At 42.0% G+C, this 21810-nt stretch overlaps 1 protein-coding gene and 1 pseudogene across 1 annotated transcript; one reads left to right on the top strand and one right to left on the bottom strand.

The window, feature by feature from the left end:
* The first annotated feature begins 564 nt into the window (after positions 1-564).
* LOC120288169 lies at positions 565-2447 on the top strand (annotated as a pseudogene).
* Positions 2448-15120: 12673 nt separating this feature from the next.
* LOC120286166 (G-type lectin S-receptor-like serine/threonine-protein kinase SD1-1) lies at positions 15121-16667 on the bottom strand. Its single transcript, XM_039301853.1, has 4 exons — positions 15863-16667; positions 15617-15751; positions 15361-15485; positions 15121-15291 (listed from the first exon to the last, which is right to left on the bottom strand). The coding sequence occupies exons 1-4, from the start codon at positions 16665-16667 to the stop codon at positions 15121-15123; spliced, it is 1236 nt and encodes a 411-aa protein (XP_039157787.1).
* Between the last annotated feature and the right edge of the window lie 5143 nt (positions 16668-21810).

Genomic DNA, 21810 nt, shown 5'->3' with positions numbered 1-21810 from the left:
TTTTAAGAAGCTCAACCTCCACGTAAGTAATCCGACTAGAACTTTCACCTATAATATAACATTTATCGAGTTCATTTTCTTCGTACTACTAATTAATGTAGGAGTTTTTGGATGTCAGATGATGCATCACCCGAGCTCAATTTTTCAAGTTCGAACTTAACTCGATTAAGTTTTCAAGAAGCTCGACCTAGCTTCACTTTCCTTAATTGGTCAATAAATCATACTCAAAACTCAGAACTTGAGCTTGAATTTTAAGAGGAAACACTATAGTTGAGAACTACAGATATTTTATTTAGTAATATTTAAAGTATATAATTGCTCGAAAATGTTCACTTAGCTGATCCTACTGCTACTGCGATTAGATATGTCCACACACGCTAGCCGCTACCTTCGATATATTATATGTTGACGCGATTGGTTCGATCGTCAGTGTCAATTATTTCTTACGGACAACTTGTTTTCTTGTGCATGTCCTGTCATATTTTCAGAAGCGTACCATTTTTGTCCCTGTGGATAAAACAAGAAAAGCATCATCTGCATCCATTTTGTATTTAAGACGACTTAACCTCGCCAAACTCGACAGGCCAAGTATTCTCACTGCGCATGACCATCCTCCGGCAATGGCTCTTCACATCCTCTTCACATGGCTTGCTCTTTCCCTTCCTCTCCTCCTCCTCCTCCTCCTCTCAGTGAAAAACTTCAATAACAAAAAGAAGAACCTCCCTCCAGGGCCTCCATCACTTCCCATCATAGGCAACTTCCACCAGCTCGGCCCCCTGCCTCATCAGTCTCTGTGGAAACTCTCCAGACGATATGGCCCCGTCATGCTCATCCGCCTCGGTGGCACCCCTACCATCGTAATCTCCTCCCTGATGCTGCCAGGGAGGTCCTCAAGACCCACGACCTTGATAGTTGCAGTCGCCCGCAGATGGTCGGCACGGACGCCTCTCTATGATTCCCTCGACGTGGCCTTCGTGGAGTACGGCGATTACTGGAGGGAGTTAAGGACGCTGTGTGTGCTCGAGCTGTTTAGCATGAAGCGAGTCCAGTCCTTCCGATACATCAGGGAAGAGGAGGTGGGATCTATGATCGAATCGATCGCAAAATCAGCAGAGAGCGGAACTCCGGTTAATATGAGCGAGAAGTTCATGGCTCTGACGGCTAACTTCACTTGCAGGTTGGGCATAGTGGTCAAGATTAAGTTATCTATCTAATTATACTGATCCATCTTAACGACCCACACCCGATCCAATCCAACCCAACCCGATTAAAAACTGATTAGCAGTTTTTCTCTTCATATATGGAAAATAGCATATTGAAAAACCTACCGATTAAAAACTGATTAAATATGAAGAAATTAGCGAATAGTAAATTACCAAAAATTTGACAAATCAAACTATGATAAGATCTGTTATTTCTTCTGGCGTGGGAAATTAGAAAATGAAGTTGTTTTTATCATTTATTTAAGAAAAGAAAACTTTCTAATTTAGGAATGATTGTGGAATAGAGTATGTAGGAGAGAGAATTTCAATTGTGGAAGTGATGAAATTCGTCAGTTACGAACTCTTGAATATCGTAAGGAATTTGGACCCCGCAAAATCCATGTCTAGTTGGGCTTTACTACTGTAAGCACATACCGACTTTTTTTTTTTTTTAAACTTTTCACTAAACACATATAACTCAACCCACTAAATTTAAGTTAAAAAGTGAGTTTTTAACCGATCTTTCCATCTTTAGTTACTACTCAAATTCTTCGAGGTTTGACAATATATTGAGCCTGGTTCTATGAACTAGAGCTCAACCTGACAGTGAGTTCTATGTTCGAACTTGACTATACTCGATAAGATTCAGTGTCGCAAGTTACCTGATTGTTTAGCTACTATCAAGTTCAGACTTGATTCAAGTCAATACCCCAAGCCGAAGCTTGTCTAGCCTGAGAGCCAAGCATGAATCGCTCACAAGAAATTCTGACTTGATTACACACCTTACATGCAGGGTCGCATTTGGGAAGCCATTTCAGGGGACGGAGTTGGAAGACGAAGGGTTCATGGATATGGTTCACGAGGAATGGCGATGTTGGGAAGCTTCTCGGCATCTGATTATTTCCCTCGACTCGGCTGGATTGTGGACAGGTTCACGGGGCTCCATTCGAGGTTGAGAAGAGCTTTCGCAATTTGGACGATCTCTATCAGAAGGTGATCGAAGAGCATCGGAATGCGAATAAGAGCAACGAGGGAAAGGAGGACATTGTCGATGTGCTGCTGAAGATGGAGAAAGATCAGACTGAGCTCGCGGGGGTCCGGCTCAAGGAAGATAACATCAAGGCCATCTTGATGGTATATCATACAATCTCTACGTATTACTTAATGTAGATCATATACACGATTGAGAAGCAAACTTGATGGTTCTATATATTGCAGGAATAATTTAAGAACTCCTTAAATGGATTCACCGTCCTCTCTTTTGGCTATAAACGATATCGTGGCAAAAATTGATGTATTTGTCTTTTTTGTGAATCATGACTTCATGGTCACTATCAGAATATATTTCTCAGCGGGCTCGGAGGAGTGGACACCGGTGCAGTTGTCATGGACTGGACAATGGCTGAGCTCGCTAGGAACCCGAGGGTGATGCGAAAAGCTCGAGAGAAATCGAAGTTGCGTTGGAAACATGGAGAACTCCTTGGTGAAGGTCGGTAGGACCTATACCTCGGGGTAGGATGTTGACAAGAGTCGGCAGACTGAGGTAGAGCGCGAGCTTAGACCCGGCGCAAGTGTGAGAGTACCGCTGCAAGTCGGTATTAAGAGTGTAGCAGCACCGAGCGATCCTAGTTTTGATGGGATCATTCAGGCGCTAGTGTTCCTTGGAAGCTTGTTGGGTAATTAAGTTCAGGACCGAGCCGCCGCTGTTGCCGTTATTTCTACCGTTGCCAGTGTTGTGACCGTTGTTGCCGCGCCTGTTGAGGCCTAATCTGGAGTTGTGATCGAGGTTTAAGCCGCTGTATCTGAGTTAGAGTTCAGTTTAGACAGAGATGGAAATCGAGTTGGGAAGAAAGGCCGATGTCAGAAGAAAGGTGCCATGTTTCACCCAACCAGAATAGTAGAATTGAAAAGTCAGTGCTCATCTCGATCGATGTGTGTTGTGTCTGTAAGAAAAGACAGGGATATGTTCTGTGCTGTAAGAGAGAAATGACTTGTTACCAGTGTCGCCAGTAAAGTCATTTAATCAAAGATTGCTCGTATAGGCAGATGGAATCACAGCTGTTTCTGTCACCGTCGTTGATAAGACAGAACAGAGGAAGCATGCTTCAGGATGTTCAGTGGGGTACTTGGAACGAATCTCAGTGTAAGGAAGGGTGCATGATGTTCCTTGATGAGAGATAGAGGACTCTCGATTGCGTGTCGAGTTTATGGAAATGAGGCTTGAGTTAGTCGGTGTCGAGAAAAAGGGAGCATGCTTTGAATGTGGGCGCATGGCCGCCGGGTTATGAACTTGTCTATGTAAGTTCAGAAAAGTGTAAGCACTTATTCTTGTAGATAGAACGCCACTAGGATGGCGAAAGGAATAATAATGGATTGACTATGCATTAATCAATGGAAGAATGTTTTGAGGTGTTTTATCAGAGTAGCGCAACAGGATTTTGAGCGAAGGTTGTGGAGTTTCCGTTGTTGTAATAAAGTAATAGGAAGATGAGTATTTTACTATAGTTGTACCCGATGGGTTTGCTTATGTATGACGTGGGAGTCATTTATGAAAAGGATTGGCTCGAGGGGCTTTCTACTGTTATGAATTGTGACAGTGATATAATTCAGTTTGTTCAGTTAGCATATGAAAGTTTTGAATTACTGAAAGTTAGAAAGGACCTTCAATCTCTGTTATTCGTCACTGAAGATGACTTGGTTCAGGTTGTTGGTTACCGAATCTTCATGGCAACTGTAATGGATGCGTCAGTTGAGGAGCCGAATGTGGAAAACTTAATTGTGGTACATAAGTTTTCTAAGGTATTTTCTAAAGAATTGTCAAGTTGCTATCAGAAAGAGAAATAGAGTTCGCGATTGAATCAGCACCCGGAATAGAGCCAGTCCCTAAGGCTCCTTACCGGATGGTGTTACCCAAGTTAAAAGAACGGAAGGTGCAGATGTAGGAAGTGTTGAATAGGAGATTCATACGTTCCAGTGCATCACCTTGGGAGCACCTGTTCTATTAGTGAAGAAGAAAGTTGGTTCGTTGCATTTGTACATTGATATTCTTCAAGATCAACTTGAGGTGAGAGTATCATCAGTTGAGGATCAGGAAGAAAGACATACCGAAGTTAAGACCTCGCACTCGATACAGTAGTTATGAGTTCACTGTAATACCGTATGGTTTGATGGACACCGTAGCTATTTGTTTGGGTCTGATGAGCAGAATGTTTAAGGGTACTTGAATCATTTGTGATCATGTTCATTAAAGTTATCCTAGTGTGTTCAAAGAGTGCTGAGGAGCACGAGAGACATTAGAAGATGATACTTCAGACCTTGAGGACTCTTCAATTTTATGCTAAGTTTAGCAAGTGTGAGTTTTGGATGACTCGTGTTGCGCTCCTAGGTCACGCGATTTCAGGCGAAGAAATCTCCGTAGACCCGTCCAAGATTGACGGTTAGCCGAGATTGACTACGGTGACAGAGATTAGAAGTTTTGGGGATTAGCAGATATTACGAAGTTTTATGGAAGGGTTTTCAGCGTCGGCGTTGCGGTTGATTCAACTGCGAGAAAGGAAGAAGTTCGTATGGACAGGTAAGTGCAAGTGTAGTTTTCAAGAGCCTAAGAAGAGGCCGACTACCTTGCGCCGTGGCCGATCATTCCATCTCGGTCCCGAAAGTTATGAGATCTGCGGTGAAGTATCGTTTAAAGGATTTAGTTGCTTGTTGATGCAGCATGATAGAGTTATTGCATATGCGTCCGTCGGTTGAGATCTTGTGAGTTAAATCATTGGACGCACATCGTAGAACTTGTAGTAATTAGGTTCGTTTGGAATTTTAGAGGCACTATCGGTACAGAGGAATATTTCATATCGTCAATGACTATCAAAGTCTTAAGTATGTATTCTCAAAAAAGAGAGTTGAATATGAGACAACATCACTGGATGGAACTCCTTAAGGATTATGACTATGATATTTTGTATCACTTTGGAAAAGTAAGCAAAGTCTCAGATGCACTGAGTCGAGAGTCCTTAGTTGCATAGTTGGTACTCAAGGATTTGATCTTAATTGAGAAAGTTCGAAATTCGGTTTTCAAATCTAAGGTAGGCCATCTTTGGAATCTTATTACTACCCTCAGAATTGAACCGAGAGAGCAGATCAGAATCAAATTGCTTCAGCGGACAGATTCAGAAATTCAGGAGACTTTATAAGAGAATGCAGATGAGAGAGAGGTTGATTTTCAAATTTCTGAAGACAGAACGCTAAGGTTCTGAGGATGATTGTGTGTAATTGATGATGTAGAGATTAAAGAAGATATCTTATGGGAAGCTCATCATGGCAATTTCAGCGTTATCCAGACAGTATGAATAGACCTTGTTTTGAGTATGTGACCTCCTGATTTTCAGACTCTGATTTCGATTGGTTAAATTGGGCATTTCATCGACGCGATTACAGTGTTTTTCTCCGAGTTGGCCACTCACGAGATAACTAGACTAGTTGGGTGAGTTATCAAGGACTTAAGGCAAATAGACTTGAGAATTCGACCAGAAATCGACTTCTCGACCGTGTTCATCTTTAGAGATCATTACGGCACAGTTAAAAAAAAAAAAAATCGAATTAAGATCAAAGATAGGTCGGTTCGACTGAGACGAATGACCGATCGTGGGTGACTCCACTAAATTGGAAAACTCTCATCGACCGTTACTAATTTGATTTTACTGTCGTTTTGGTACCCTGTGTCCGTATTTGGATCATCGAGATTTTCACGACCCTCGAGAGTCGCCAATGTGTCAAGTGGGTTCATCGTGGCTCGAAGAAAATCGACCAGGGGTCATTTGTCCTAAAAAGCTCTGAAAACTACCCAGTAGCCTAAGTCACACTAAAAGCATGTCGGAGTGAAATTAACCGCCAATCTAAGTTCGATTTCAGAAATTGGAGATTATGTCGTGTCACAAAGTGGGTACACCGAAGTGTGTGTATATCATATAAATCATCTGCATGGAGTACCGGGGATGAATTGTATTTCAAATCTAGATCAGATGTTCCAAGTTGGCAGAGCTTTCAGATGGTTCTTTCTCAAGCAGTGCATAGCAGAGAGTGCGGAATTCTGATTGCTGAGATGAAGTCAGGGAAAGAAAGATCACAGGCCAGGGTCAGTACAGTGGTCAGTGATTGCAGTTGTCGAGATTAGTGTCAGAGTTATATCAGATCTTGACCAGAGGTTCCCAGTTTCAGCAGATCAGTCAGCTAGTTTCTTTTTAGTCAGTGTAGAGCAGAGTATTCAGAACTTCAGTTGGTTGAGTTGAGGTAAGAGATCAGAAAATTGCAGGTCCAGCATTGGTTCAGAAATTAGTGATTCAGTTGCAGTTATCAGTGACAGATTAAGGACCGCTCAAAGATGCCGGGAAAATTTACGCCGTTAAGTGTCGAAAATCTTTGAATTTTTAGATTGAGAATCCTGTTCATCCTTGGATGTCGCCTAGGATAGGGACATCTCGAATTGTTAAGAAAGGAGAGCCAAAACTGTTTAAACGGCGGAATATTTCGAGTTTGAGATCAAGGAGACTTTTGGCTTTAAATGGAAAAAGAAAGCGGTTTGGGACACCATCGGCGCCTCTAGCCGAGTTGGTATCCGGGTGTGAAGCAGTGGTCCGAAGTCGGGAGTTCGAGTCCCTGACGCGGCAGTTAGCCGCTTTGTGGAAAAATAAAAAGAAAAAGAAAAAAGAACCAAAATTTTTACAGCTTTCATTTTTGTAAATTTGGTCAAGTGCTTAGCCTTTGTGGGAATCAAGAATTGGTTTGGCCAATCTGGAAATGTTTCGTCGGCACCAAGGATCTTGGATAGCAGTACGAAACAGAATGAAGGAGCAGAATCGATGAGACAATTGTACCCCCACCTTTTTGTCTGAGAATTGGTAAAGGTTTAAATTTCGAGGACGAAATTTTTATAAGAGGGGAAGAGTTGTGACATCCCGATTTTTCAATTCTATTTTCAATAATTTGAGACGGGCATTTCGTTGGCACGCATATAGTTCTTTTCCTTGAGTCGGCCACTCATGTGAAAGCTAGTCTATCGGGTAAAAGTTGTTAAGAGTTTTAATGCATCGGACTCGAGAATTTGACCAGAAACGACCTTTCGGCCGAGCTAATCTGCAAGGGTCATTACGGCACAAATAAAAATCGATTAGAGACCGGAGATAGGTCGACTCGACAGAGGCATGTGATCAAGTGTGGGTGATTCCACCGGATCGCACAATTCTTGTCGATTGGCACTGGACCGACTTTTCTATCGATTGGGTACCCTGTGTTCGTATTTGAAACCTTGAGATTACCTCGACAACCGAAAGTCGCCAATGTTTCAAAGATGTACATTGTGGCTTGAGATGATCAACCACGGTCAAATGCATGAAAGTTTCTAAAGGCTACCCGGTAGGTTGGGCCGCGCTAGTATCGTGCCAAAGTGAAATTAACCGTGGAATTGAAATCGAATTCAGAAATTGGAAGTCTAGGTGTGTCACAAATCATTTTAGGATCATTGGCTTATCTTTGGAAGATTTTTCATGCAATCAGAGTTCTTTGGCAAATTAAATTCGAAAATGGTTAATTTGGCTCGAGAAGTAGTAGGCTCGTCTTTGGTTGTGCTTTTGGGACTTAAGTTGGTCTTACGGATAAGTGAAGATGTGAATTGAAGTGTGGTGACATTGGATTAATTTTATGGACTTCAATTTGATTCGATTGAAAGAGAATTGATAAGAATTGAAGAAATTTGATGTACAAAAATTGGACCCCGGCGGAAAATGGAAGTGAACCCATTGGAAGAGGTTGTGGGAGTGAGTGGAGTATGACATCATGCATGAGGTCATGGTGGGCCTTTTTGTGGATTAAAGAAAATGAGAAAGAAAAGAAAAGAGCCCCCACTCCTTCTCTCTCCTCCCTCTCTTCTTCCTCTCTCCCGTTGCCTTTCTCCCCCATTTCTCTTTGTGCGAAGAACCAGAAAAAATTGCAGAGAAGAAGGAGCAGCCATGGCCGGCCACCCGCTCGCACGCCGTCGTCGCCGCCGCCGCCGTGCGTCCGTCCGTCCGCCCGCCCTCGCGCGCTCGCCCGCCGCGCTCTTTGCTCTTCCCTCATTCGCCGTCATCCTCGCTCGTCTTCACGTTTGGGAGGCTGTCCGACCAGCCTAGGTCACGGATCAGCCACCGTGAGCCGCCGTGCGCCCCGCCTTAGCCCGCCGGAGCTTCGCCTTGCTTCCGCCGCCTTGGCCGCCCGAACCGGCGCCGGATTTGCTCCCTCTCGGCCCGAACAGCAACCAAGAAAAATGGGTATGCAGCGGACGTTTGGCCCGTTTTGGCCGCCTTCCCGAGCTCGGATGCTCGGCCCGCTTTGAGGAAAGTTGTTCTCCTCGGCGTCCTCGTCGTTTTGGTTCGCTCGGTTCGTTAATCCGGTGAGTTTAACTCACTAAACCTCGCTTAGAGGGTTAATGATGCTTTAGGTGTGCTTAGTTTATGTTAAGTGTTATTAGGTGGTTAGTTTAATTTATTTAAGTGTAGATTATATTAATGTGCTTGATTAACTTAAATTGTGTTTAATTTAAAGTTAAGTGGGTGTTTATATTAATATAAACATTGATGTGACATAAAGGAATTTACTTTTGATTTATTTAAATATCTCGAAATTATTTAATATTTTAATAATATATTATTATTCGAAATTATTAAAATATTATTATTTAATTATTTTCGGAATAAATTTAATTATTTATTAAATTCCGAAAATTTTGTCGGGACCCTAAATTCTCGAATTTCGTGTAGGTCTTATTTGTGCGGTCGGATTTTGAAATTGACGATTGGATATTATAAATTGAGTGTGGATTGTGAAAAATATGGATATTATTATTTAATTAATTTTCGGAATAAATTTTAATTATTTAATAAATTCCGAAAATTAAGTTGGGACCCTAAATTCTCAGAATTTTGTGCTGATTGCTGTTGTGTATTCAGATTATGAATTTGATGATTAGATATTACAAATTGAGCGATGATTTGTGCAATTAATTATTGAATTGTGTTGTGTCTTTGGTTGAAAGACTCGGGTCGCAGTAGTGGCTAGGCCGACTGGACCTTTGTTCTTCTAGGAATGCCGTCGAGAGAGTGACGTGGCTCGGGTCGCAGTAGTGGCTAGGCCGACTGGACCTTTGTTCTTTTAGAAATGCTGTCAAGAGAGTAATGTGATGCCGATCGCTTGTAGAGAGGCCGGGCCGATGGATCGATGCTCCTTCGGGAATGCCGTCGACGTAGAGACGGCCGTGCTCAAGGGGAGACGATGCTCCCGGGAATGCCGTCGACGTGCGACGAAGCCGCGCTCCATGGGGGGGAGCGTGCTGGCTATATGCCGATGGAATAGCCGAACCGCGAGTAGGCTATGCCCTTGTGTGTGTGAATATCAATTGGAATGCATGTTGAGTGTTGTTGATGTGTCGGATTATGGGACGGAATTGTGTGGCATGGAATGGGACGTGTCATAACGATTTAGTCTTATAATCAGGACCCCGTGGTTGTTGGATATATGAAAGTGAATACGTTCCGATTGTTTAAGTTCCTCTTACTATACGTGATTGAGTGATTTGAATTGCGCTAACATGCGGGAAAGAACCGAGGCGAGGTAAGTCCTCTATGTTGTGTGGCTAGGCCACCCGGGCGTATTTTCTTTCTAATAGGGGTTTAGGGGTTGAACTTGCCGAGACGTGGTCTCGGTGGTTATTGAATAACCATTTCAGTCCCGAGTGGACGGAACGGCCGGATAGCTTTGGTTGGCCTTGAGGAGTTGCGAGATGTGAAGTCATAAGGATTGGAGAGCGTGTCCAAGTTGTAGGTCGTAGGACAATTCCTTTTTAAGGGCCGGTCTTTTGTAGGCATTGGCCGTAGACCTCTGTTTGTAATTCTGTTGAATTGTGAAGGTGTTATGTGGTGATTTTGCTTCCCGCTTTTCTATCCCGTCTTTTATTGTCAGGGGATTTGTTTCGCTTCCGCATGCGTAAATTCATGAATGGGTCGGCGACGTATCCTGGGATGTCGCATATTTGATCGACCGCAGTGGGATGTGCGCGTGCTCAGGGTTCGGGACGTGACATGTCCTCTCCTAAGTTCTAAGTCCATCTTTAAATGTAAATGAGATAAGTTCACTAAGAGTCCTAAAACTTGTCACAAAAGTGTAATTGAGTTCTAAAACTTGCAAAAAATGTAATCAAGTTCTAAAACTTATCACATTGATGCAATCAAGTCACTTAAAGTTTTACTTAGTCAACAACTAATGGAAAATGTTAACATGTCATTTTAAATTAATTTCTCTGTCCTACATGGCATTATTATTATTTTATTCAAATATTACTATTATGTAAATTAGTTTTAAAAACCAAAAAAGAAAATCTTTAAAAAAAACTGAAAAATAAAGAAAGGGAGGGCAATTCGGCTGGTGAGTTGCCACCGCCGCTTGCCACCCATTGTCAAAAGGGCTGGCTAGGGTCACTAGCCACTGGCGAGGTGGCTAGCCCTTGCTTGACCAAGGCTGAGGCCTCGCCGGCCCTAGGCGAGGGTTGGTGCCCCTTGTTAGGCTCGGGCTTGGGCACCCGAATTTGGGTGATGCTAGCGCTCGCCTAGGCCCAACGACCATTGCCTAGCCTAGACGAGGCGTTGTGGGCCCTAAGTGAGGGCCGGTGAGGCTCACCCAAATTTAGGTAAGCCTGGTTTTCGCCTAGAGTTGGCAAGCCTTGCCAACCCTGAGCAAGGCCTCGCCGGCCCTGAGCAAGAGTCGGCAACCATTGTTGGGCTTGGATGAGCATCGATGACGCCTTGCCTAAGGTAGGAGATGGCCGCAAGCCCTGGGGAGGGTTGGTGGTTCCTAGATCTAGGTACCCGAGCCGAGTCGAGTTTGATGATAGGTGGTGGCGACAGTGGCAGACTTGCCGCCCAGCCAACTATCCTTTTGCCCTCCATTTCTTTATTTTTTTATTTTAGCTTTTCTTTTTGGTTTTTAAACTAATTTAAATAATAATAACATTTGAATAAAATAATTATAAAAATCCCACGTAGGCGAGAGAAATTAATTTTTAAAATGCCACATCAACATTTTTTGTTAGTTAAGTTAACAATATTAACAAAATAAATTGATTACACTAATGTGAAAGTTTTAAAATTTGATTGTACTTTTGCAAGTCTTATGACTTAATTGCACTTTCATGATAAATTTTAGGACTTCTCGTGAAATTATTCAAATGCAAATCATTCTAAACTTATCCACAATGTGAACACAATTCAAACGAGTCCCCAGAGGAACATTTTTTATTGCTTTCGCTATAAGATTATACCGATTTTGTCTATATATCCTTGGTTCTCTGTCCTTGACTACTTATATTTCTCCTTCTCCAAGTTCTCCATGTTCCACTTTATTTATTTTGTTTATAGCAGCAACTTTGCATTCGATGAAAAGGCAGGAACCCTTACTCATAGACCACTTTTCACTTCGGCCGTGTTCACCATGTGCTTTTCCAGCTAAATCATAAGTTAATCCAACGAAATTCAGACACTTTGTCATAAACATAACACGTTTATCTCCAAAGAAAACATTATTCCGGGTCAAGGATGACTCAGGATCAGTTATGAACTACATGAGGAGTTAACCCTAGAGAGACGTTTGGGTTGACTTTCTTGGGTTTCGTTTAACCCTTCAAATGGGTTTGACAGTATGGCAAAAAGGATTAAAAGCAGCCGCTGCCATCTTGGAGGCTGTACCTCTATAAAGTGATAAGATAGCAAAAAAGGAAAACATGAAAAATGTTACAAGATTATATGTTTTATATTATAGTTTTGAAAATTGACCACCCATCTGTGACAGACCATACCCACTTTAAAGAAAATAAATATTCTCTCATCACGTCATGCATGGGGTGGTGAGCCTTTTTGCTCCACCACCCAATCACGGCTTGACACATATACACTGACATGGAATTAAACACGAAAACTAAACTTCGTTTCTCTCTCCCTCCACCATGACAGCCACCGCCCCCACCCCTCCAGTACAACCGTCGCCCCCGCTCAAGCCGCCGTAACATCCATCCTCGAGTACTCCGCCTCGTGGCTGTCGCACCCAACGGCGAGCTTGCACCCTCCACCTTCGTTGCCGCAGAATTGCTATGCCCGACCAGATCTGAAGCCACGGCGATACGAAGGCGATCAGAGCTGAATAGCGACGGGCGAAGAGGGTAGACGAAGCCGACGCACGAAGGAAGGAAAAGCCGAAGGCAAACAGAGTAAGATGAAGCTAAAGACCAGATTTGGAGGCATGGTTAGGGCGGGAAGACGAAGCGAACAGATTTGGCCCGATGGCCGAAGAGGAAGACGAACAGACGCATGGAGGAAGACGAAGCCGAAGACGAACAAAGGAACACGACCGAGGGAATGACTTAGTTTGGACGAGCCTAAACGCGAGCAACCGCGAAGGGGTGGCTCGACCCTGGACGGCCAATGACTGCGAGCCCGCGCGCGACTGAGATGGAGGCTCGGACATGGACCATAGCTCCAGATGTCGCCTCGTTGGTCATGGACCAGCGACATCACCGCCCAGATCTGGTTGGCTCCATCTTCCGGAGGTCGCCGAGACTCTGGCCAGAACTGTAGCGGCGAAGGAAGAGGGGAGGTTGTGAGGAAAAGAGAGAGAAAATTATATTTGTATTTTTTAATTCCAAATCAGTATCCATGTTTCAAATTCTTAATTGAATATAAGAAAATAACGCACTGCTGACGTGGCGCTTTGAAATCAGAATATTTCTCCACTTTTATAGTTCCATTTACGGCGAATCCCACGCAACAGTGCTTTAGCTGGCCTAGAGCTATCAGGGTACAAGAAGGGGCCCTTTCAACTTTGGATCTTCGATCATTGTCCAAAACGGGGGACAAATTTTGTGGGATGCCCAGTTTAGGATGTTCACATGATTTACTTGAACTATTTATGTTCTTTTAATCTTGTACCTAGACTACATATAAGCCGTATGTTAAGAAAAGGTCCATGCCAACAATCTTGGAACATTTTTGTTGACTTTTCAATTTGACCTTGTACATGCCTCCATATAGCACGAGTATGGACCACAATGACTAAAAAAAAAGATGTGCACGCAATGCCGATGTGGCATCAATTAATACCTTCTTCATGTTATTTTTTTTTATTTCCCTCTTTAGAATCGAATTTATTTTGTTTGGTTCCGTCTATTGGTTATAAAAATTTACCCTTTTTTTTAACAATAAGATTTTGGAAGATAGTAACTTGACATAAGCTATCACGAATCTAAGTGTCTAGCCATGTCACAAGGTCTGTAATACTTTTTAGACAGATTTGAGTAAGAGTGTTGGGTGAAAAAGCCTAACATGGCCCGATTAGGCCCTAGTCAAAGCCTAGGCCAATTTGACCTGAAGATTTGCATAATTATCATCAATAGTAATACCCATCCCAACTTAGGCCCATTCAATGATCACCTCTAACTTGAAAATGAAATTATTACTAATTTGAATGGTTTATCAAAATATATATAATAGACAATCATTAGGAAAATAATTTTATCTAAAGTTTGATTTATTTGACCTTTCTTAGCTTCCAATTTAAAGTGGCTCTTCCCGTGAGACATATATAGTTCAAATAACTTCATTAACGAATATTTCATAAAACATCTCTATTGAATTAAGCAAGTCCAATTTCCAAAGATAAAAAAATAAAAATTAAGCAAGTCCCACTCTTCTTGTGGCTTAGCTGTAGCATACCCCACAATGGCCTAGCTAAACCAAATATGCATGCGAAATCTCACAAAATATCTGGTAATCTACAACATATGGCAGAATGCCTACCGACCCTCCAGCATGGTTAGAGTGACTAAATTTTGCGTATGTGAGTCTCTTTTTGATGAAGCCCCATCAGAGTATTTTGAGTTTCTTTCTGTGAAGAAACCAGGCTCTTTAGGTTCTGGTAGGACCAAACCCCAATTGAGAATCATATAAATTGCAGACGATATAGCTGGCCTATCTTCAGGGAACTTTTGTACACACAATAAACCCACTTGAATGCACCTTTCCACTTGGGTTCTGTCAAATGAGCTGTGCAAGCCTTCCTCCATTGTCTCCAAGGCCCTACCTTTACTCCAAAGCAACCACGCCTGAAGAAAATTTGGGAACTCATCCTCAATCATTGAGAAATCACCTTGAATGACTATGTAAAGATCAAAGAGAGAAGGAACGCCGGTGTTAGTTGTGCCTATTTACTTACATGACCGAGAAGGTTGTGGTGACGACTTGGATGGGAAAATCCTCTATTCCTTTTGCCGCTAACTATCTCCAATAGTAGCACACCAAAGCTATATATGTCTAACTTCAAGAAAATTTCCCATCCATAGCATATTCGGGGCCATGTAGCCGCTGCATTTCACAAAAACAAGGCTTTTAGGCTATGGTCCTCTGTAATAATGAGCTTCATGTCAAAAACCAAAAGAAAAGACATACTGAGTTCCAATGACTCTTTTTGTTCTCGCTTTTTTTTCGTTAGCTCCAAAGATTCTTGCCAACCCAAGTCGGATATTTTAGCATTTAGGTCACCATCTAGTAATATGTTGCTTGCTTTAAGATCTCGGTGGATTACTTGAAGTTTGGAATCACGGTGGAGATAGAGAAGTCCTCTTGCAATACCGACAACAATGTCAAACCGTCTTTGCCATGTCAATAGCATGCTTTTCTCTTGATCTATGGACAATACAAAATCCACAAGGTCAATCTCGAGAAAATAACTTATGTATAAAGCAAGCTTAAATTATATTACTATGAAAGAATATCATTTTGATCAGTATAAAATTAAAAAAGAAATTGTTTGACCAAATATGAAGTAATTCAAGCTCTTGTTGTCCATGTACTCATAAAGCAAGATTCTCTCCTCTCCTCGATACAACAGCCGAGAAGTCCAACAAGATTCGGTGTTGAAGTCTTGCGATCAAGAGTACTTCATTCTTGAACTCTTCAAGACCTTGCCCTGAACTCTTTGATAGCCTCTTTACTGCTACTAACTGTCCTGTCTGAAGATTTCCCTACAAAACAAAAGCTTTGTTATATGCATCATTAGTTTGGCACATAATGATATATAAGAAACTCTATACCTTATAAACAGGACCAATGCCGCCAAACCCAATCATATTGTCATTAGAGAAATTGCTCGTAGCACTTTCAATAGCGGCAAAATCATATAATGGTAAATCGATGTCTTCTTTTGTGATTTCAAGACCTAGTAAAGTAATAGGCATTGATTTGCATTAGCATAGGACAACGACAACATGCAAGTGTGCCTATAACCAATTGAAGCAAGGTTACTTTGAATTAATAACGAAATCTGCCTTGATTGAAGATCAGGCTTACCTCCAGTCCTGATTCTCCTTTTCTTGTGCGTAACACCCCATAATGCAGTTCCGACTAAAAGCAATCCACCAATGATAGAACTCAATATGAAAGTTACTAATATTATTTTCCTCCTGGTGCGGTCACGAATGGCATCTAGAGTAAAGAAAAACAGTTTGGAAGATTAACTATTTCCAAAGTTCTCTTGCCCAAAGAACAATCATTTATTTAGCAGAAAAAAAAATCAATTGGCATAAGCATGAATACCGAGTTTAGATGCTGATTGGCGTACGTATAGAGTTTGCACGTGGTTCCCTTCTTCGAGCACTCTCATGTCAATCAAGTGCCCGAACCACATGAGGCAGCCAATGCCTCGTCCTCTTATATCCGAAATAGCATAAGCCGTGCACGAACAGTTCTTCAAGCACTTGTCCTTGCATTCATCGAGGCTCATACTCCTGTACAGCATTACCTCCAACTGGTCAGGCAGTTTAACATTTTCAATTTCCCAGAATCCTTCTCCTTTTGAACAATTCAGGGGTATTGTCCTCTTGCATCCGCTGGAAAAATTAAGGACCGTCCATTCGTCAGGCGACTTAGGCATGAACCCTATCACACATTCACAGAAACTACCGTTGCAGATGGCATTAGCACCGCACCTGCCATAAATATCGCAAGGATCACTAGGGAACTCAATCATGGCATTCCACGTGGCGCTTCTAGATCTATTCACCACTAAAAGCTGCAGCACTCCCAAATAGTTTAGTTTTGCTACCGAGAAAAGCTGCCTTTCCTGAACCTCAAACATGAAGGAGATCTCACTTTCAGTGTACACAAACACAGGCACTGCAGGTGGACTTAGAACAATGGGGGAGCCAACAAATTGGACTCCGTTCCATTGCCCCGTTCGATTTTTTTTGCTATTTACATGCCCTTGCACCACTTCATACTGAGAGAGACCCTGAGTGTTGTTTAACTCGAGGACATAGTCTCCAGGAGAAGGGTCGTCCATGCTTTTCCACGTGGTGAGACGCTGTTCAAAACCCGTTTTCAGGTTCAACATCAGCTTCATGCCTGCTAAAAGCATGTCAGATGAATAATTGAAGCTTTGCCACAAATAGGTTTCATCAGAACTTGAAACAAAGTTATCCCAAAGGACAAAATTTCCTGTATCCAGGAGCTGCGCAATTGGATTCTGGAGGACTTAGGACCACTCCTCCGAAGACCAAACCCACCATTCAATTGGTTGAGAACAACTAAATTACCCACACTGTTGAATGTGAGAATACCGTCGCGGTCCACTAGCGGATTGTTTCTATTAGCAACCCACACAATCATGTTAGGACTAAACTTGTACCATATACCCAAGTAGCTCATACTCGAATTGTGAGGAGTAAAGAATCCTAGCTCAAAGATTAGGTTTGACGAAACCAATGTTTCTCCATAACTGATGGAACTGTTCACGCCCAAAATATCGGTTGCAAGTGACAAACCGGTCATGGGGACAATGATGAAAATGGACAATGTGATCTTTGCCATTGTTTGCAAATGTCCTCTTTTAAGTTCTAACCCCATCTTTATAAGCAAATCATTCTAAACTTACTCACAGCGTGAACACTATTAATACGGGTCTTCAAGATCTAAACATTTTTATTTGCTTTCCCTTTAAGATTTCTCAGCGGTTTCCATGCGTATTCCCTTGGTTCCGTTATTTACGCACCACTTTGTCTATGGGTTCTCTATTCTTAACCTGACTCACGCACAACTTTTCACTTCAGCCACGTTGATACCTCTTGTGGAAAAATGCCAAAAGATGCACCAATTGAAGAATAAGTAACAAAGAATGAAAGGAAATTCGAAATTACACGAGATGCAAGATTTACGTGAAAAACCCAAAACTCGAAAAACTATGAAAAGAGAGAGGGTTTCTATGCGTCCCAGTAGCATCACTTTCTAGTTCAAATGCAATATGAAACAAATTTCAACTAATATGATAAGTCCCTAGAATGAATGACAAATAAGTCACACACGGTCCAAGCCAAAATTGGCATCCATAATCGATTCCGCTGCTTTATTCCGTTCTTCCAAATACATTAACCATGCGCATCTATAGAAATAAGATCTCAAATTCCACCTAATAGCATTCAATTTAAAAGTACAAGATAGAGAAAAAGGGTGCTTTTATACATCATTCCATGAGATAACCGTATGAGATACATGTTATTTACAAACTTGCTTTCACCTGCATGCATATATATGTACATCATTTACACTTCCTCAAAATACAAAAAGAACATTCTCTCTCTCTCTCTCTCTCTCTCTCTCTCTCTCTCTCTCTCTCTCTCTCTCTCTCTCTCTCTCTCTCTCTCTCTCTCTCTCTCTCTCTCTCTCATCACCAAATCCTCTACCACACCTAAATAGTTCATCCTCAACAAGAACTGTTCTAAACTTCAAACATGAAGGAGATGTCAGTTTCATGTACACGAACGTGAGCACAATAATTCGATTTGGTGCGAAGGAAACTTCAAAGAATTGAACTCCATTCCATTCCCCCGTTTGAAATACTTTGCTATGCACATCCACTTGGACTTGTTCACACCGAGGTAGACCCGACTGTAAGTTAACCCAAAGAAATAGTCTCCAAGAGAAGGTCGTCCACGCTTTTCCACGCATTTAGATGTTACCCCATTTTCGAGTTCGACCCAAGCTTCATAGTGGCTAAAAGCATGTAAAACAGGTAACCAAAGCTTTGCCAAGAATAGGCTTTATTAGAACTGGAATTAGAATTATCCTAGAGAATAAGATTTTCAGTGGAGTCGCACAACTGGATTCTAGAGTATCATAGACGACTTTGAAAACCAAACAACATCATTCGATTGGTTCAGAATAACTGGATTGCCCACATTGCTAAATGTGAAAACTCCGTCACGATCGGCTAGTGGGTTTTTTTATTAGCAACCCACACAACTGTTTAAGGACTAAACTTGTATTATATACCCAAGTAGCTCATACTTGAGTTCTAGGAATAAAGAATCCTAGTTCAAAGGTTACATCTAAAAAAACCAATGTTTCTCCAGAGCTCATGGACTGATTCATGCCCAAAGTATCAACTGGGCATGACAAACCGATCAAGGGGATGGGGATGAAAATGGATAACATGATATTTGCTGTTGTTTGCAAATGTCCTCTCCTAAGTTCTAAGTCTATCTTTAAATGTAAATGAGATAAGTTCACTAAGAGTCCTAAAACTTGTCACAAAGTGTTATGGAGTTCTAAAACTTGAAAAAATGCAATCAAGTCCTAAAACTTATCAGATTGATGCAATCAAGTCACTTCCATTTACACCGTCAACTTAACTAATGGAAATTGTTAACGTGGCATTTTTTAAATTTATTTCTCTGTCTTACATGGCATTATTATTATTTTATTCAATTATTATTATTATTATTTAAATTATTTTAAAAACCCAAAAGAAAATCTATTTTTATATAAAAAAACTGAAAATAAAGAAAGGGAGGGGCAATTTGTTGGTGAGTTGCCGCTGCCACCCATTGTTAGAAGGGCTGGCTAGGGTCACTAGCCCTGAGTGAGGGTGGCTAGCCCTTGCTTGACCAAGGCTAGGCCTTGCTAGCCCTAGGTGAGGTTGGCGACCCTTGCCAGGCTTGGGCTTGGGCACCCAAATTTGGGTGATGCTAATGTTCGCTTAGGGCTGACGACCATCGCCTAGCCTAGACAAGGCATTGTGGGCCCTAAGTGAGTGCCGACGAGGCTCACCCAAATTTAAGTAAGCCTGGTTTTCGCCTAGGGTTGGCGAGCCTTGCCAACCTGACCAAAACCTCGCCGGCTACGAGCGAGGTCGCGACTATTGTTGGGCTCGAATGAGCATCAATGATGCCTTGCCCAAGGCAGGCGATGGTCGCGAGCCCCTAAGGAGGGCCGGTGGTTCCTAGATCTAGGCACGCAAGCCTAAGTTGAGTTTGATGATAGGTGGTGGTGACAGTAGTAGCAGCACCCCACTAGCCAACTATCCCTTCTACCCCTCCCTTTATTTATTTATTATTAAATTTTAGATTTTCTTTTTTGGTTTTTAAACTAATTTAAATAATAACATTTGAATAAAAATAATTATAAAAAATCCCACGTAAGGCGAGAGAAATTAATTTTAAAATGCCACGTCAATATTTTTTGTTAGTTAAGTTAACAATATTAACAAAATAACTTGATTACACTAATGTGAAAGTTTTAAGATTTGATTGTATTTTTGCAAGTCTTATGACTCAATTGTACTTTGGTGATAAATTTTAAGTCTTCTCGTGAACTTATTCCAATGTAAATCATTCTAAACTTATCCACAACATGAACACAATTCAACGAGTCCCCAAAGTAACATTTTTTATTGCTTTCGCTATAAGATTATACCAGTTTGGTGTATATTTCCTTGGTTCTCTATTCTTGACTACTTATATTTCTCCTTTCCAAGTTCTCTTTACTTTATTTACTTTGTTTATAGCAGCAACTTTGCATTCCGATGAAAAGGCAGGAACCCTTACTCATGGACCACTTTTCACTTTGGCCATGTTGATCATGTGCTTTTCCAGCTAAATCATGAGTTAATCCAACGTCAAATGAAATTCAGACACTCTGTCATGAACATAACATGTTTATCTCTATAGAAAACATTATTTCGGGTCAAGGATGACTCAGGATCAGCTATGAACTACATGAGAAGTTAACCCTAGAGTGACGTTTGGATGAGAACTTTCCTGGGGTTCGTTTTAACCCTTCAAATGGGTTTGACGGTATGGATAAAAGGATTAAAAAGCAGCAGCTGCCATCCTTGGAGGCTGTACCTATATAAAGTGATAAGATAGCAAAAAAGGAAAACATGAAAATTGATTTACAAGATTATATTTTTATATTATAGTTTTGAAAATTGACTACCCATCTGTGACAGACCATAGACCCCTTTAAAGAAAAAATATTCAGGGGGTTCGTTCTCACCATGTCATGCATGCATGGAGTGGTGAGCATTTTTTTTGCTCCCACCACCCAATCACGGCTTGAGCACATATACACTGACATGGAATTAAACACAAAAACTAACTTCATTTCTCTCTCTCCCTCCACCATGACAGCCACCGCCCCACCGCTCCAATACAACCGTCGCCCCCGCTCAAGCCGCCGTAACCTCCATCCTCGAGTACTCCGCCTCGTGGCAGTCGCATAACGGCGAGTTTGCACCCTCCACCTTCGTTGCCGCAGAATTGCTATGCCCGACCAGATCTGAAGCCATGGCGAGACGAAGGCGAGCAGAGCTGAATAGTGACAGGCGACGCAGGTAGAGGAAGCCGACGCACAAAGGAAGGAAAACCCGAAGGCACACGGAGTAAGATGAAGCTAAAGACCAGATTTGGAGGCATGGTTACGGCGGGAAGACGAGGCGAGCAGATTTGGCCGGTGGCCGATGAGGAAGACGAACAGACGCATGGAGGAAGACGAAGCCGAAGACGACCGAGGGAATGACTTAGTTTGGACAAGCCTAAACGCGAGCAACCACGAAGGGTGGCTCGACCATGACGGCCAATGACTGCGAGCCGCGCGCGACTGAGATGGAGGCTCGGACATGGACCATAGCTCCAGATGTCGCCTCGTTGGTCATGGACCAGCGACATCACCGCCCAGATCTGGTTGGCTTCATCTTCCGGAGGTCGCCGTGACTCTGGCCAGAACTGTAGCAGCGAAGGGAGAGGGGAGGTGTGAGGAAAAGAGAGAGAAAATTATATTTGTATTTTTTAATTTCAAATCAGTATCCATGTGTCAAATTCTTAATTAAATATAACAAAATAACGCACTGCTGACGTGGCGCTTTGAAATCAGAATATTTCTCCACTTTTATAGTTCCATTTACAAATAATCCCACGCGACAATGCTTTAGCTGGCCTAGAGCTATCAGGGTACAAAAGAAGGGGCCTTTCTTTTACCTTCGGACCTTCGATCATTGTCCAAAACGGGGGACAAATTTTGTGGGATGCCCAGTTTAGGATGTTCATATGATTTACTTGAACTATTTATGTTCTTTTAATCTTGTACCTAGATAACATATAGGCGTGTTTTAATAAAAGGTCCATGCCAACAATCTTGGAACATTTTTGTTGATTTTTCAATTTGACCTTGTACATGCATCCATATAGCATGCAGTATGGACCACAATGACT

Source organism: Eucalyptus grandis, chromosome 9 (genome assembly GCF_016545825.1).
Source record: "Eucalyptus grandis isolate ANBG69807.140 chromosome 9, ASM1654582v1, whole genome shotgun sequence".
NCBI classification, from domain to species: domain Eukaryota; kingdom Viridiplantae; phylum Streptophyta; class Magnoliopsida; order Myrtales; family Myrtaceae; genus Eucalyptus; species Eucalyptus grandis.
This window is presented reverse-complemented; position numbering and strand designations above follow the sequence as displayed.

What these genes read in the sequence shown, in the direction of transcription:
- LOC120286166 (XM_039301853.1), bottom strand. Translation starts at nt 16,667, where the DNA reads ATGAAGCTGATGTTGAACCTGAAAACGGGTTTTGAACAGCGTCTCACC. An exon ending in AAGGAGAATCAGGACTGGAG is followed by an intron (nt 15,486 to 15,616) that starts GTAAGCCTGATC and finishes TTACTTTACTAG; the next exon opens with GTCTTGAAATCACAAAAGAA. An exon ending in GCATTGGTCCTGTTTATAAG is followed by an intron (nt 15,292 to 15,360) that starts GTATAGAGTTTC and finishes TTTGTTTTGTAG; the next exon opens with GGAAATCTTCAGACAGGACA.